At 42.8% G+C, this 17,651-nt stretch overlaps 1 protein-coding gene across 4 annotated transcripts in view; it reads right to left on the bottom strand.

The window, feature by feature from the left end:
- NHSL1 (NHS like 1) overlaps positions 1 to 17,341 on the bottom strand; it is a 175,678-nt gene extending 158,337 nt beyond the window's left edge. For all 4 annotated transcript variants that reach the window (XM_041423882.1, XM_041423883.1, XM_041423884.1 and 1 more), the window contains exon 1: positions 16,984 to 17,341. In XM_041423882.1, coding sequence (XP_041279816.1) covers positions 16,984 to 17,341 — 358 coding nt within the window. The remainder of the gene's footprint in view (positions 1 to 16,983) is intronic.
- Between the last annotated feature and the right edge of the window lie 310 nt (positions 17,342 to 17,651).

Raw genomic sequence — 17,651 nt, 5'->3', positions numbered from 1 at the left:
ATGTACCTCATAAAGTAATTTTAGTATGTACATCACCATCCTTTACAAATTTATGTGGTAAATCCATTCTTCAATTTGTTTGCAAGGGTTTGCTATAATTAATCAAAATAGGTTTTTTTGATGAAGGCATTTCAGGATTGTTAAAGCAGCAGGAAAGATTCCAGCCCAGGCATTAACCAGCAGAGTAACAAGAAGGCAAGCTGGATTTGAAGGAGCAAGCCTGTCTCTGGGCATGCACACATCCTTGGAGATGGACAGGAAATCCAAGACATCTTTGGGCCACTGCAATATTGATCATGAGAGAAGGCACTTTTATGGTGATTTCCTACAGCACCAAAATACTAGAAACATTAATTTCATACAACGTTGTAATAAAAATCAATGCCTTGTATTTAAAGGTCTACAGAATGTTACAGGAAATAATGTAATTCTTTTCCTTTATCCACTAAAGTAATCTTACTCATCACAATCATCCCAGGTCTGCAAAACAGCAGGCACTCCTACTCCCTTCCTCCTCAGATCTGGTGGATAGATTTGGGCACTGGTGCCCTATGCATCAAAGCCAAACAGATCAAAGTACAGTTCAACACAAGGCAAGCCCATTCCAGCCAGATCTTGCACAACCTATGAACTGGAAGGCAGCTTAATCCATTGGGATCTCCTATTTCAGCAGTGTTGGGATGCAGGCTCAGGTATTAGTTTGCACGGATGTGGCAGTTGACCTTTGAGTTATCCTTGTTTAACTGTAAAATAGAAATTCTGCCATCCTCAAAGCCCTTTTGAAAATGATGAGAGAGAACACCTTCAGCTATAGCTATGGCCACATCACATTGGCCCCATCTATGCTCACTTTGAAGCACCAGCCTTCAAGAAAATGATGTTGCTCTTCCGCTGAAGGATAGTGGTGGTATTTTCATACAGAGGTTTCTCACTTCTTTGTGCATCAGTCCATTGTTCTGCACCCACAAATTGAGAACTTCCAGTTTCCAAGATCAAGATCTGTCTCTACAAGGCTTGCAGAGGAAGATCTCTGACCTTCAAGCAAGCCTCAATCACCCTAAAGGATAACTTGCAAGGTTACAGTACCAGACTGCTGTAATTATTAGAGGTCTCATAGGGATGCTGGCAACCATGAGCATTCTCAGCATCTGTAGTACCCATAGGATTTAATCCACAGCATTTTAACATCTGTAGATTTTTCATATTCTTTTTTTTTCCTAAAATCCCTTCTAGCAAAATAAGTGACACACCCCTCCCTTTCTATGTTTATTTTTCTTCCAGAAACAAACCAACCCCCCCACTAAGCAGCACTAAGACAACACATATGAGAGTCTAACTTGACTTCAAGATGACAGCAGAAGACAGAACTTCATTAGGTCAATGGGACTGATGCCTGCCTCATGCTAATTTTGTTTCATTTCAGTCCATCCCTTTCCATTTGTGCCATCTGTTCTTGTAACAAATTTACCTTTTCCATCCACGGCAAAACAGATTAATTAAATTAAACACAAGGGAGGCAGCTAGAGGAGCTTTAAAGGTCCCTTCCAGCATAGACTAGTTTATGATACGACAGCACAGGTAGCCACGTTGTCCCATTTTCTGGTCTCAGGACCCCCCAGGCCGCTGGCAGAATCCCAGGAGCGACAGTGCCAGCCCAGCACGGCACGGCTACAGCTCTATGGGAGTGCTGCTCTCACACCACACTCAGGGCTGAATATTAATGAAGCTTGATTAAAAACACAAGGGCAACCCCTAGCAGGGGCAACTCTGTTTTCAGATTTCAGTATTGCAAAATATGGTCTCCAGAGTGTTCCTGGATATATCACCACACGGGTTGCTACTTCCACTGCTGCTAGTTTCCTCTCCTCCCAAAACAACCTCTCCCCTCCTTTTATAGTATTTCAGTGAAGAAGTTCAGCAAAGTCAACAAAAAACAAACTCGTGATAGCTAGAGGTACTGAAATAAATGGAAAGCTGGGAGGGATAGTGCTCAAAAAGGTTCTTTTTATAAAAAAGTAATTAAAAAAAAATGTACCACAATCCACACAAAGCAAGCTGTTTGCAGAGAGAAGACAAAAGACAAGAGCATTTCCTATGCAATAGATAGGCAAGATGTTTATCTAAAGCAATTCTTCATTAGGAAACACTGGGGCACATCCTCCCACTGAAAGAAAAAAGTAGAAAACAATCCCAAAACTTACCTACACACTTTTGACTTCTCTCTGTCTCCTACATCTTCATTATTATAAACAGACTCCCGAAGTGCCAGCCTCAGCATTTTTGTGTCCTGAAGCAGCAGACTCTTGCCTATGAAGGCAGCACTTCAGGGTAAGGATGGACTGAGCTCTGAGGATGTGAGCATGGGGGAGGGAAGCTTCAATATTACAACCCATCCATCAACCACTTCTATAAAGCTCTTTTGTTCCAAGTTCATACTTAGCAACTCAAGGTCAAAACTGATGTTGGAAAATGCAAATCATAAGTCAACCCAGACTTTCACCCCATGTGTCTTCTTGACCTTAAACACAAACGTGAAACAGGCAAAAAGAAGTTTCAGCTACCTAATCTATTTATATAAAAATATGTGTAGAGGAAGACTAACAAATTAAAAATTACTGGGGGTTAATCTACATTAGTACTGATATAGATTAGAAAAAAAATCAGAATATGTGCATTTAGGATAAAGGGCCCTTACTTTTTTGGCTTTCTTACACTTTGGGCAAAGTCAATTTCACCTGGTAGGGGCTTTTCTGTTTGTTTTTTTCGTTGTCTATTGGGATTTGATTTTTTAGTTTTGAGCTGGTTTTTTGTTTTTGGTTTGTTTTTTTTTTGGTTTTTTTTGTTTTTTTTTTTTTCCTTTGAAAGAGACACACACAAGGTTTGATTGAAAGCACCACAGGGAAAACTAGCTGGCTGAAAAAACCCCAACCTTTCCTCTCCAGTACAAAACAAAGGAACTCATCTCTATTAGCCTTTGTCTTTAAGAAGTCCTGGGTCAGATGTTGGCAGCCTCCACAAAGAGGAAAAATAGTAGGTATTACCAATAAAAAGCAAGGGTTTCATTGCAGCCAAGAAAACAGGATGTATTCCACAGGCTATAACTATTCTCCTTAGAAACACAATATGGGGAGGAAAAAAAAGAAAAATTATTCATTACGCTCAAATACTTAAGAGGAGACTTTTCAATGAACCCCATTTTTGCAGGATTCCATGGCAGAAAGCAACAGAGGTGCCAAATACCTGAGATTACAAGCTTATCCAGTGGATATTTCCCAGAGGCGCTGTAAGAAAAATCAATTTACATGGACAACAGAAAGGCAGTGTAAGACAAGAGAACTCTGACAAAGAACATTAATCTAGTATTTAAAATCTCTTAATTTTAGATGATCTGGCAGTCTTTACAATTGTCATCACAAAACTTTGAGTTTTAGTCCAAGAGTTTACATATAACATCTTTCATATGGAAAAAGTCCTGCCAAGAGCTTTAAATATAGCTGTGTTGGATGCCAGTTTGGCTTCCTCCATGTGAATTTGGACAATTTTAACAAGAGTTTATGAACTTGCACTGGGAAAAAAAAATGTATAATGATAGTTTGCCATCCATGTATGTAAGTTATAACTTATGTAAAACACCAGATTCTGCAGTCTAGCAAAAATATTTTAAAACTATTTCTCTCCAATAGCTTTGATTTGGCCCTTAAATCACAACTTTCTTCTAAAGCACCATCACACTTACAGTCCTGGCAATTTAAGTCAGCCTGAAGAGTTGCTTACTTAGGGGAAGGACAGGAAAATGTGTTTAAATAGCAGTAATTCAGGCTACTGAGGAACTGCTTTATTTGATCAACTATGCTGTGGATGATCAAAAGGTGCTTCCTGTAATTCTCATTGGAGTTCCCTTGCTTGCCCCAAGCAAGATGAAGGACAGAACGATATGGTATGTTTTCCATCCTCCTTAATAAAGCTCCCATCAACAAGCAAAAAAATAGGGTACTGTAGTAATGTAACCTAGATCCTAGACAGTTTCCAAAAACCCAGCCAAGGATCTTTGTCAGAATTTCAAAGAGAAGCCGCTGCTGAAATTCTTAAGCATACGGAAGGGTTGTTCAGGACTCCTCCTGCACACACTGAATGCTTTTCACTCCCTAAGAGATCGCTGCCAGCAGGATCTGCAAGGTGAGACACTGGAAACAGTTTCCACTTTTCCACTGGAGACAGTTTCCATCTTTCTGAGATCAACTTTATTACCTTGCCTTTCAACAGAAACAATAGGTATTTTTATGGAGAGTATTAAAGTTCCAAGAAGCGCTGCAAGGTCAGAAGTACTCAAGTAAATAATTATAAGTAAAAAAAAAAAATATTAATTTTAATTTTTAGAATGTGTTTTTTGGCTCCCAGCTCTATAACTTGATTAACTAACACCTTCCCTTGCCTATCCTTTTTCAAATAAATGTGCTAAGACATAGTCACAGTTTAGGAATGGTATTTTCCAGTTTAGTACTCCTGCTAAAACCACACCACTGCTTGCTCCACCTTTACTCTAACTGAGGGCACAGGTGGAGATAAGAACAATTAACTGGAAACAGCAATGAGATAAGAAAACTAATGGCAGCCATATTAATAAAAAAAGGTATAAGACAAAGAAACTATTTACATGGAAGGCCCATGACAACAAGCAAATACCAGACAGCTTCCCTCACCACCTCTTCTTAACTGGGGAACCTCCTTCTCCCCAGAACAGAGAGAGAGAGTAAGAGCAAGTCCCTTTTTCCCCTGGCTGCAGCAATGGCCTGAGGTGGTACAAAGTAACATCTGGGTCCCGGCCACACACCCTCCTATCTAAAAATTACCCTGTCCTGGCCAAAACCAGGACAGACATTTACCAAAGGCCACAGAGTATCCAGCTCTAATGATCAAGTTGTTTTTTGTCTTGGGTCTCACTAGTACCTCTCTACCACGGCCTTCCAGTAAGGAGTGTATTCGTGTTCATGGTTACAATGCTTTGACAAGAGGCAATGAGAACAAACTGTAATGCATGAAACTCCATCTAAGCATATGGAAAAACAGTTTTACTGTGAGGGTTGTGATTGCTCCTCCCTTGGAGATGCTCAAAACCCAACTGAACACAGCCCTCCACACCTGGCTCCCACTCAGCCTATCCTGAAAAGGAGCTGGATTAGGCGGCTGCAGACAGAAGGTAGTGACCAATAACTCAGTGGAGATGGAGACGGGTGACAAGCGGGGCCATGCTGGGACCAATTTGTTTAATGCCATCAGTGACAAAGACGAAGGGATCAAGTGCACCCTCAGCAACTTTGCAGGTGACAGACACCAAGCTGAGTGGTGTGGCTGGCACGCCTGAGGGGCATGATGCCATCCAGAAGGATCTGGATAAGCTCAACACACGGGCCCATGGGAACGCTACAGGTTTACCCATTTGGTTGCAATGCTCTCAAGACAGCGCCTTTGGTGACAACTCAAGCAGCCTCAAGAAGTCTCCCTTGAAAAGTTTTATTCCATTCAAACTCACTGTCTCAGCTTTGACAACAGCCACCAAGGTAGGGGGAGAAAGGTAATGCAGCACATGGCACACAGTTAAAGTATCTTTTACAATACCCTGTAAGTGGAGGCTGTGCTCTTGTGGTAACCATGACCATGCAGAACATTCAGGTTGACAATGAGTGACACTGCTCACTTCAGTGTTCACATACAGAGCTCATACCTGCACTTGCTATTTGGTGCTATCTGCCTTTTGTCAGTCAGTCATTTTTCCAATTGGCTGTTTCTATTAAAAGCTGAGATATTCTGGAGTTCTCCCTAATAAACTCAAAGTTCCCCTAGAAGTATGCCCATACTTTCATTTGCCTTTGGGATTAACTTTATTCATATTTTTATAAACCACTAAGAGTAATCTAAATTAGAAATACCGTATGTGCATAGACACAGCTAGTGATAAAACCAGTGGAGCACAAACATGCCAAGCTGACAGGAGCTCAAAAGAAGACAAGCTTTTGTCTATCATGACCTAATTCATTTTTCTACCAGTTGCACTACACAATGCATTTAAATCATTTAAATATTTGATGTGTTAACTTGCAGCACATTATCTCTATGTACAATGCTAAATTACCCACTCTTCATCCTACCTTTTACAAGCTGCAGCTATTTCCACACTTGGAAAGCAAGTTTCATGATTTGTCAGCAAGGTTACTAACAGTAAAAAAATGTTTTGTAAAGAAAAAGCTACTGTATTTTATGTTTGGGAAAAGGGTAGGAGAGGAAAACATGCTCTCAAGTTAGAGCACCAGGGTCAAAACAACAAGCCTTGAAGAGCACTCCCCTCCCATGTTACATACCACACTCTTCAGAGGGGAGATCACAAATTACAGAATTCAAGCCAAACTCAGCAATGAGTGGGAGCAGGCAAGATAATAAGCACTGCAGATGGTTTTAGTCTTCATTACCATCCAGTAGACACAATGTCTCTGTAACAGATATGGACAAACAGAGGCTTTTGTAACATGACAAACTAAAAAGCACCAAGAGCTGTATGTTTTTGTGGTATTCTTCACCTCAGGCAAACACCCTGTGGATTTCTAATTACCTGCTCTTCCTCTAGACCTCAAAAAAGCCCATGCCTGTTGTGAAACTTTGGGTTCTTCAAAACAGACTGTTTTAAGCCACACTTAACTAAATTACCATCTTCTGGATTCACTCATCTGTTATGACTAGTCTCTTTCAGGGCAAAGAGCCTTCTAAATCACACTTAAATCTGCACTGTGGCTGTGCTGTGTAAGTGCTTCCTAATGTTTTAAGGAAATTTGTTATCACAAACAGGCCAATGTTGCAGTTTGACCTCCTTTCAGGATAAGCAAGCACAGTCTCTCTCCTCTCCATGCAGATTTGGAGAAGGGCAGCCCTATTTCTACCACTGACAATCAAGACAAGGCAGGGCAAGAGAACTGACGCACACTTGCCTCGTTTTCTCCAGCCTTCCTTTCTCTCCTGAAGGTAAAGATCACGATTATAGATTACAATTCTACGTATTTCATAATTATTATACAATTACAACAGCAACAGTAATTTCAAAATCAACTGCAATAATGTATTTACACTGAAACCACCCTTGTTATGATCCTGCTCGTCTCCCCGGGACAAGGCAAACCCTGCGCGATGCCGCCCGGGATTTCCGAAGCGCAGAGGCAGAGCCACTTGGGCTGGCGTTGCACAAGCGGGGCCGAGCCCAGCTGCAGCCCCACGGGGTCAGGGCCCCCCCGCCCCGAGACTGCTCCCTGCAGGGCTCAGGCTGCCCCAGCCTGCCCAACAGGACTGCACACGCTCCCAGTGCGAGGGCAGCAGCCGGAGATAGCAGGAAGGGTGTTGGCCCCACCGCGATCAGTTGCCATACCAGTTTCCCGTATCTGGGCTTCCAACAAGGTCGTGAATGAAACTGGTACAAAACCTTTCAGTTCTAACCCCATCATCACCCTTCTGTTTCCTGCCATAGCCATTCCCTATGGCATGCCTTCAGCCATGCAGAATGGGTTTATGGTAAGTGTATTTATACCTTAAAATATGCGACCTTCCATCACATATGCATAATTAAAATGAAGTTAGCAGGAGGAACCAGATAGTGACAACCTACCTTTATTTTAATAGAACAAGGAAATAGCTCAATGAACAACTTTTAGGAAACTGCATCTAAACGAACACACCAATACATATTTATGAACATTACTGTATTTTCATTCTTTCTTCCTCACAACAGATCTGGAACAAACTTATTTCTTTCTCATATTTAAAAAATCTTAAAGTTCACATAAGAAGGCCTCCACGTTTCCAACACTACAAATCAAAATAATGTAAAGGAGACTATAACCATGTACTTAATTGCACTATTGTTCATATAAACGTGAACATATATCTTCAATATTACAGAGTGATCATTTTCAGAAATTTCTGGGTTCTTGAACTTCTGCAAATAAATATTTTTCAGTGTCTAGGACATATATTGGAGAGAAAAAAAAAATTCAAAATTTTAGTAGAAAGGATTTCATTTGCATCACGTCCAGAATAATGGGTGATGGATTTTGCTGTGTTATCAATCAAGCTTTGCTTGTGCTATCTTTCTTCTAAATTAAAGATCAAATACCACAGTTAATGAAAAGTTTTGTAAGAGCTCGTTCCCATTTCCTGGTAGTTGGGTTCTTTTTTCTACTTCAAAATATTTTAAGGGTCTCTAAGGACAATGTGGCTAACAACATTTTGATATTTTCTTTTTAACTTTTAATGATACTGCTTTAGCCAAGCATCACTTGGTTTCTCAGTAGTTCCAAGCAGATTCAGTTACTCACCATGAACTAGATACTGAACAGGAAGGGAAAGACAACACCATTTGCTTGGGAGCTCTTCCCTTCCATACAGCAGGAACAAAAGGTGCCACCAGAGATAACCCACAACACACTCATCTTGGATCCTGCTGAGCTTCCTGTAAGCAAACTCCATCTCCTGCCAAAAGCCAAAACTTGCTAAAGTAGAAAACTAAAGACAGATACCCATTTGCAAGGAGAAAGACTGGGCTTGCTTTCTTACTCAAACCCAAGATTTTGAGAAACTTTACAAATGTAACAGCCAGACACAAAGAATGTATATAAGTCAGTGAGTGACAATATTTATTCCACCAGTTAAAAGCTGACAAGAGCTCTTCTGTGACCAGCATTTTAATGCTTAAAAAAAAAAATTTTGGGAGGACCAAGAAGAAAGAAGAGCATTCAAGTACAACTCATTACCATTTAAAACATGCTGTAGAAGTGTCTTGTTTTCATTTTCCAATTGGTTGCTCAACCAGGGAAAAAAAATCCCACCATTGTCACTATTATTCAATATGCTTGGAATCGCTATCATTTTTCCATTATGGTTAACATTTGCATTTAGTTCTAGCAGAAAAAATGAAGTGCCGCAGTCCTTCAGAGAGCATCCATAGTTACAACATACTTCAGGAGGCAGCTGTTCTAGTCCTAATCTCTCAAAAGTAGGAGCTAAATTAATTTAAAAATTACAATCTTAGATTAATCAAAATTTGGTTAGCTAGGCTACAGCCTGATTACAGTAAAAGGAACATCCAATCAACTAAATTAACAGGTCTACTTGTTATCAAGATGTCAAATTTCAAATTAAAACAGAGCTGCTGCTCACATTAGGGAAATTAAACTTACTGAAACATTAAAACGTCCTCTAAGTTGGAAAGTTGTAAGAACTCAGACACACATTAAAGTCAGTTCCTTTGAGGATTTTTTATTTCAAATAATACCTTGGCATTCTCACTTCCATCACTGTAATGGTGTAAATGGTTTTACACTTGCTTTATACTCCTATAGCAGAGCAATGGACATGTTTGGAAGGGAAGCAATGGAAATGAAGAAAGGGGCAGCCCAGTTATTATGGTGCTACCCACTGTGCCACATCAGCAGGCAGGAAGGCCTTACGCTGTGGCTAACACCAAGGGGTTATGAAATAGAGGGGTGAGAGGGGCTGTCGGGAGAAAGCCACAAGCTCCATCAAATCTCACCCTTCCCTGTCTCTGCCTTCTATCTCCTCACCTCCTTACTCACTAACCCAGCCGACTGTCAGGCCTGCAGAGGGTGTTGTGTTTGAGGAAGGTGAAATGCTGAGTTTTAACAAGTGACATGGGTGGTGAGGTGCAGAGCAGACACTGGGACTGTCACAACTCAGAACAGGGAGAGGCAGCTCAGAGCACACCTGGGCTGAGCGAGGAGTCAAAACTACTAAAGAAAAATGAGGAGGAGAAAATAATAAGAAGGAAATAAAAAAAAATAATCAGGTCTTAACCTAAAAACTGTGTAGTCCAGTGGCTTCAACAGGGTAACTATCCAGAAGAGTGATAGCAAAGCAATTACTTGGCTCTGCCTCTCTGTGCAGGAGTAACTACCCTGCCTGCAGACTGCAGAGTGCCTGAAGCTCCATCACATTCATTGGACCTTAAACATTTCTATCCTAACTACTCCTACTTCATGAAGGGCAAGGAAATCTCATATGCACAATGCTGATTAAAGGACAAGAGGCCAATAAATAAATAAATAAAACCAGCCTAACTTAAACCACCATAATTTACAATTGACAAAGAGAAAAAACCCATGACAGCCTGAAGCCAGAAGCAGCCCTGCCCAACTAAAATATGGTAGGATATAAGTACAAACAACTTGCAAAGTCCACCCACATTAATCTGTGCTAAACCCACAGGTAGCAAAATATTTTTTCTAGTCTCTTAAATTGCATGACATCCAGGCTCTCTGGAGACTGCCATCCAACCAGCAGGTTTCCTATCCAACCTACAGCCAAGAACAACATTTAATTAGCATGTTTAATTGATCTTGTTAACTGTTAGGGTGGACAGCTTTGATCTCGCCTGCTGATAGCTAGTTTAGGACTACAAAAGAAACTGGGGCTTTGCATAATTGCCAAGCTCTCGATGTGTGTCTTTTAAATCCTTGTGTTTCTCAATTCCCTTTCTGTTTCTGCTGCACTAGTGCCCCGGATAACAGGAAGCAAAGAACATGTCATCATTTATTTTATCATTTATTTGAGCATGTAGGCGAAAAAAAAGGAAGACAAGGAAAGGGAAATTGCTGCTCCTTCACCCAGAAACACAGGAAAAGGCCAGGAATTACCACAATGAATCTGGCCTAGGCAACATTAAATTAAGTACCCCATGGCTGAGGGCAGCCAGCACCAAACACTTCAGTGGAAGATGCAGGGAACACTAAGCATGTGTGGGATAAGCTGCTCCCAACCCCCCTTGCAAGCCTGATCCCACATTCTGTTGATTAGAGGCTGGTTTAAATTCTAGGATAGAGGGTTTGAGGAATTTCAGTGGCTCTCCACTGTGTTGTTCTATGTTTATTAATAGGCTCATCCAAAAAATTATTCTTCTGCAGGAGATTCATATTAGCTTAGAGAGAAGCCCACAAGACCAAGATTACTAGCTTGCACTCAGGATGGGACTGTGCCAATACTAATAGGAAGAGAAACTTCTGAGGACATTTTAGTGCATCCTAAAATATCTAGCAACCTTCAGAATAGATACTAATTGAAAACAACTAAATACAAGTATGTTTAATTCATTAACTACCTCTCCTAAACACTGTTTTCCTGAATGATCAAGCCACTCATAAGTTCCACGGAAATAAATGTTCGTAGGTGGTGTATAATAGGTTCTGAAACATGTACAAAGCAGCTCTACATTTCAGCCAAAGAGTGTCAACTGTGTTCAGAACAGCAAGCCAAACCCTCATCAAACTGAATTCAGTTGGAGCGTTGCCACTCAGCAGGACAACGACTTGGCCCACCATCCCCATGGGAAATCTTTTTCTAACTCAGACTTTCTTCCTGCTTATTTCAAATGAAATATCCTTTGAATCAGGTTGAATCTCTACAGATAATTAGTCTTGCACTAGCTAAATAAAACAAGAGTTATATTGCTTCTGAGCAGCAAACTGAATAATTACAACAGGGTTAAAGAGAAAATTTCTTCTTTTCTTTCCCGGGGGAACTTAGGAATTAACTGTTTAACATGGTTGAACTTTGCTGTTGAATCTTCGTATTGCACAGCAACAGAGAAAAGTACCACAGTTCAGTCATCTCAAGCATATGTAATCATGGATGAATTGTAGCTCCCAAATACTTCTAGAATGGAGTTCTTCACCTAAAAGCCTGTCTTTTCCCACCAAAGGTTTCTCATGAGCACACTGTGGTTTTGGTGGTTAGTTTGGGGATTTTGGTTGTGGTGTGTTTTGTTTGCTTTTGTGGGGGCGTGTGTTGTTTGACTTTTTTTTTATCCCTAAACCTTTTTCTGAAGAAGGATTCTTCTTATTGCTGCAGGATGATGAATATCTTGTATTCTCTGTCCTCACACCAGAAACTATAGAAAGCCAGCCAGCCCCTTCATCTCCTGCCTACTGCTGATACTGTCTCAAATAATGCTCACTTTTGGTGGCTTGGGATGGAGGAGGGGTTTCCCTAGGAATAAGCTGAATAAAGCTTCCTGTTCAGCTAAAGCAGGAAATGTGCTCCAGTACTGCCTTGCACACAAAGAGTGGAAAATACTTACTAAACAAAATAGCAGGAGATGAAGTGTAAACTGGATTGTCCTTCCATCATGCAGACAAATAAAAAGCTATACTCCCCATGCCCCCAGCTCTCTTGCACTAATGTCCTTAAACTTGGAGGGGGGGGGAAAAAAAGCAACAAAACCAGCAAAAAACATACATATGTATAGACATTGTGCACCAAAATCAAATTATTGTGCTGTGTCTTTAAAATCAAACACTGAAGGATTTTAAGCAACACTAATTAGGAGGCAGCATTTCCTCCCTCCCACAAAATCAGCTTCTTGTTAAAACAGGAGGTGCAACTGGCCAAACCCCATCCTGCTAGTGAAGACACTGAACCAGAAGTTGTCATTATGTTAACCTCCCAGCATCTCTCTCAAATCACCTCTTCAGAAAGACTTTAAAATAGCAGAGGGGATGGAAGGAACAGCCTTCCAGTCTGTCAAACCATAGGGATTTACAGAAAAACCCAGCAATAATATTTTTTGCATAAATAACAGCAGATGGCAGAAGACAAATATTAATGGAAAAATGTCCTTCTTCATGCCCTACAAAAACAATGACTGTTTAAGGCCCCACAGCATTTCCCAAGAGCTGGCCTTGTAATTCATGCAAGATTTCTCTGCAGCCATCATATGCCTTTTGACGAGCTCTGATCACTTCAAAGAGGCACTTGTCTTCACCAACCCTAACATTTGAGAACCAAAAGTGATGAAAAACTACATCACCTGATGCTAGGTCACAGCTACAGATGCACACTGCTAGAAAATAAAAAGCTGTTAGGCAAGTCCCGTGGTGTAAAACACATTATGGCAGCTGGATGCTGGAAACATATGACAAAACATCATGCAAAACAGCAACACACATAAGCTTAATGAAAACCTGATGAAAGACTGTTTGAAAATGTACTGAATCTAATTAATTCTCTAGATGTGACTAGTGCAGCTGAACTAAGGTCACAAGTACTGCATACTACTCTTGAATTTTATAAGCCACCTTGAGCCATTAGTGCCTCCCATCACCATGAGTTATAAACCAGTCACCAGCCCATAAGGCCATGTCTCATCATATTTTGATGTCCCTTCTTGTGGCACAACACCCTGCTCATTCTGCAAAGCTCAAATACATGTCAGGAAACCATTTTACTGACTGGCCTTAAAAATAGCCTTGTACTGAAATCAAGTCAAGAACAATTTTCTCAGCTGGGGGGATAGAGCGCGAAACTTCTCTACCACTGTAAACAAAAAGTTAAAGAGAGCTAAAACAAACCAGAGAAAGCAGTCATTCTAGTGAATCTGAAAACTCAGTCATTCTAGTGAATTTGAAAACTCAGTCATCACCAAGACTGCATACATCTGAAAACTACCTTCAAAGTGCTGAAGCAGACATGAAATTAAACTGTCCAAGTACATGCAGCACACCAGTACAAAACCCTTGGAAAGGAGACCTCCCAGCTGAAGGGCATGGCTGAACTCCAGACATGGGGAAGTTTATCCCTAGTAAGGGTTGTAAAGACATAGCACCTGCTGCACTACAGCACATCCTTAACCAGTTTGCCACATCAGAGTGTTCTCTCCCATGTGGAGCAGTGAATGGATGTTGCATTCACAACAGAATACCGGTGAGTATGTAACCAAAGAAAACCTCAGAGATCATCTGAGACACATTTACCTATTCCTACTCTAATATTTAGACCTAGGAGCATATGGATCCTACACACACACAAGGACACACTGTACAGACAGACCAGCAAGCACAGTCAATGACTGCAGAGAGTGACTGAAGACAAAGAGCTTTGTTCTGCCTGCTTTCCCTCCCTCACACGCCTGCCCATGCTCAGTGAGGAACAAACACTGATGGACTCCTCTTATCTGAAGGGTACTGCATGTAAACTTTACTTTGAAACAAAATTATGATAGTACAAAAATAAAAAAAAACAAAAAAACAAACCCACAATTTCAAAGTATGTACCTTCCCAAGCACCACGGACACACACAGCATATGTTCTACCAGCTGCCAGTCTGCAGCTACATCCCAAAAAGTGGTTGCAACCCAGATTTGAAGTTTTCTAGTCTCCTTCTGGTCCTACCCATACAACATCACGCTGGGATCGCAGAAGTTGTTCTGGGACCTTCAGTTACAAGAGGAAATTATTGTCTGGGCCCCACAAAGAGAACAAAAGCAATTTATTCAAGTAGAAATTACCCGTGATTTGAAAAGCAGGTGTACAGGGTCCTATCCCCTCATCCTGAATGCAAGAGCAAATTACTTAAGTCATCTGACACGATGTCATGCTGCACCTGTGTGTGTACTTGTGCACCACAAAAGGTGCAGTAGTTTACAATATCTCAAAAGGCTTATGATTAGCAAAAACCTAGTAAATGGGAAAGCAATTATACAATCCTTGTTGTTCTTACATTCTGCACCAGCAAACAGTTTTCTCCATGAGGCTTCAAAAAATAAAAGGAAAAATCCCCCTTGCTGTTTTTCCCAGACAAAGACAGCATTACTAAACCATTTTCTTTGTTTTCCATATAGTTCCCTTTAATGACAGGAACAGGGTTAAATTTGCAGACAAGTCTTGACGGTTTGTATTAATATGTTCATGACTCTGAATGCAACTGAGCATCCTAACTGATCTCCTTGACCAGATTGCAGTACCTAGAGAGCTTGTGGGAATTGTCATAGCTTTATATGCAGCTTCATGTCAATATGCTCAGCCTACACATCAATTCCTAGTGACTGAATAAGTAAATAACCTTCCCTTACAAACAAAACAAAAACCCCCAACCAACAAACCACGAACAACCAACCAAAACACCAAAAAAAAAATTAGAGCTAAATAATTGTTAATTCTCTTAGACTTAAATTAATGAGATCTTTGAAAAGTGAATATAGCAGCAGCAATGAGATTCCAAGTAGCAAAACTGAATGAACAGAAGACATGACACCCAGCAAAGAATTTAAAACCAAACAGAGAAAGCCAAACATAAGAACTGCATCCTGTTTTGGGCATCACAATCACAAAAGCAAAGACCATCAAATTAAAAGCAATAACAGGCTTAGCCCAAAAAACTGAGTTATAACAACAAAAACACGAATATACAATTTGTGCAGAAGGATGACTGAGAAAGCACACAATCACTAAGAGTCTGGCACCTAGAATTTCAGGGCTTGCACAGTGCAGCAGAAGCCTTATTTCACCCTTGCCTTTATATACATTGCATCAGTATATGGTAATTGTTAGCATTCTATTTAAACTGAGATAAATAAATATTGCTTCCTATCAGGCAATCAATTTAATATACCACTATACTGGAGGTATCCCCAGTAATAACACACTTGCATTTCAAGTGTGACAGCACCATGCCACGCCTGATTAACACAATGATATTGGCAGAAAAGGTTATACTTGTCTTGGTGAGGAAGAAATGGTCCTTCCATTTATCATTCAGTTATAAAGCACCTAAAAAAGTAAAGCTGGTTAACACAAAACTTTAGCCTCACATTTAAAGACCACAAGGTTTGGTATGGATGATGAAGGTGTCCTCCCCCACAGAAATCATGAAAAACTCAAGTATACCAGAAGGAATACTTCTGCAATGAAACAGGTAAGTTATCCATACAGGGTTCATACCATTTACATCTTATTTCTGAAATTATCAATTAGTTTATTTCCTTATCAATTTTGCTCATAAGTGCACCATGTGGAAAGCAAGCTTTTTACTTCCAGTCAGAAGAAAACTGTCAGTGGTCTCTGAGCAACAACTCTATTTAGGCTGGGCTTACGCCTTATATAGCTGCCACAAAAGTTGCAACACAATTCTTTGGGTTCCTGAATGTATCCAGCACATTGAGAAAGCTAAGCTGATGTTGCAAGCCATCTCCCACATTGTCTGTGGGGAGCTTGGTCACACATAAACAAATCTTCACATACCACATTCAATTTTTACTGGATCCTTTCTCCAAAGTTGGACTAAGCTCAGGAAAAAAACCCAAACCACCTTTTCCTATAGCTCTGTGTAGGTGTACAATTAGTCACTTCTAAGGGCCACTCTACAGGTTCTGAAAAAACTTCCAATGCTGCCACTACTTAGGAATCGGAGGCCGAATCGGTATTTTGCTGTCTGGGCTCCGTATGAAGTTGAAATTTCAAAGTTTGAGATCAACTCTGCACAAAGAGCAGAGAAGCTCGAGAGAACCGAGAGACACAGCTGCAAAATACATCCAGGTTTCTATTTACTGCGGTCTTCCCATGCACGTACAAAAGAATTAATCAGGCATGTGGGCTGAACTGTCAGAAGCTCGGCTGATCCCAAGTCTAGCGCAAACCCGGCATAAGCATATAAACAAACTCCCCCGGGATCGCGGCGCTCCCAGCTCCCGGTGCGGCGGCCCCCCGCCCCCGGCCAGCCCGCTGCCCGCCCCGCGGACACGTTCTCCCCGCTGGGCGAGGGCTCCGCCGCCAGAAGCACAGGGGCAACACCGAGCCGCCAGTCCCGCACGCTGACACCGCCCTCCGGTACGGGCCGGCGACATCCAGGGCCGGAGCCACGGGACGGAGCCGGGGCCGGGGTATCCCGGAGGGCGATGAGCAGCGCCGCGCTACAGCCCCTGGGCACCGGCGGGGCCGGGACGAGCGGCCGCCGCCCCCGAGCGCGGGAAAAGAGAGACGGGGATGCTTAGGTGTCCCTCTTTGCTTTCTCTTTTCAAATAAATCACAAACTAGAGTCCAGCCTGCCGCGCCAACAGCTCCGCCACCGGGAGGCCGCCCTCCCGCCGGTCCTCCCGCTCCCCGAGCCGCCCCGCCACCGTCCCGGACGAGCTCGCAGCGCTGGGCAAGGGTGGTACTCACGGATCTTGACTTTGCGGTGGTCGAGGCGGGCGAGGAGCTCTTCCAGGGCGCCCAGGCGGCGCTGGAGCCGGGCGTTGCGGTGGCACAGGGAGTCCGCCTCGCTGAGGATCCCGCCGAAGATGTCGCCGGCGCAGCGGGAGAGGTCGGAGAGCTGCATCAGCAGCGACACCAGCGCGTACGAGCTGACCTGCTCCAGCGTCCCGAAGAGCGGCACCGCGCTGCGGCGGCGCCCGCCGCCCTCCTCCGCCGTCCCGGCGTGGTCCCCGGGAGCCGGGCCGCCCCGCTCCGCGCCATCCCCGCCGGCCTCTTCCAACCTGCACAGCTTCAGCGGCTCCAGGGTCCGCAGGGGGAACGGCATCGCGGCCGGGGACGGGGAGAGCAGGGGCACGGCAGCGGCAGGGGTGGCGGGGAGAGCTAGGCGTCCCCGGCGCGAAAAGTCTGCATCCGCGCAGCAGTGACAAAAGTTCAGAGAGCGGAGAGGGAGGGAGGGAGAGAGAACAGCACAACAACAAATGAATCGGGGTGGGAGGGAGGGCGGCCGGGCTAGGCGCTGCGGGGCTGGGGGGGAGCCGCCGCCGCCGCCGCCTGGGCGCAGGGGGAGCCCCGCGCGGCGCCCATGTGCGGGAGTGGCCCCCGGAGGCGGGAGCGGCCCCGGGAGGAGGGAGGGG

Source organism: Onychostruthus taczanowskii, unplaced genomic scaffold (assembly GCF_017590055.1).
Source record: "Onychostruthus taczanowskii isolate IOZ18803 unplaced genomic scaffold, ASM1759005v1 scaffold8, whole genome shotgun sequence".
Taxonomy (NCBI): domain Eukaryota; kingdom Metazoa; phylum Chordata; class Aves; order Passeriformes; family Passeridae; genus Onychostruthus; species Onychostruthus taczanowskii.
The sequence above is the reverse complement of the archived record's forward strand: the minus strand, read 5'-3'. Positions and strand labels throughout refer to the sequence as shown.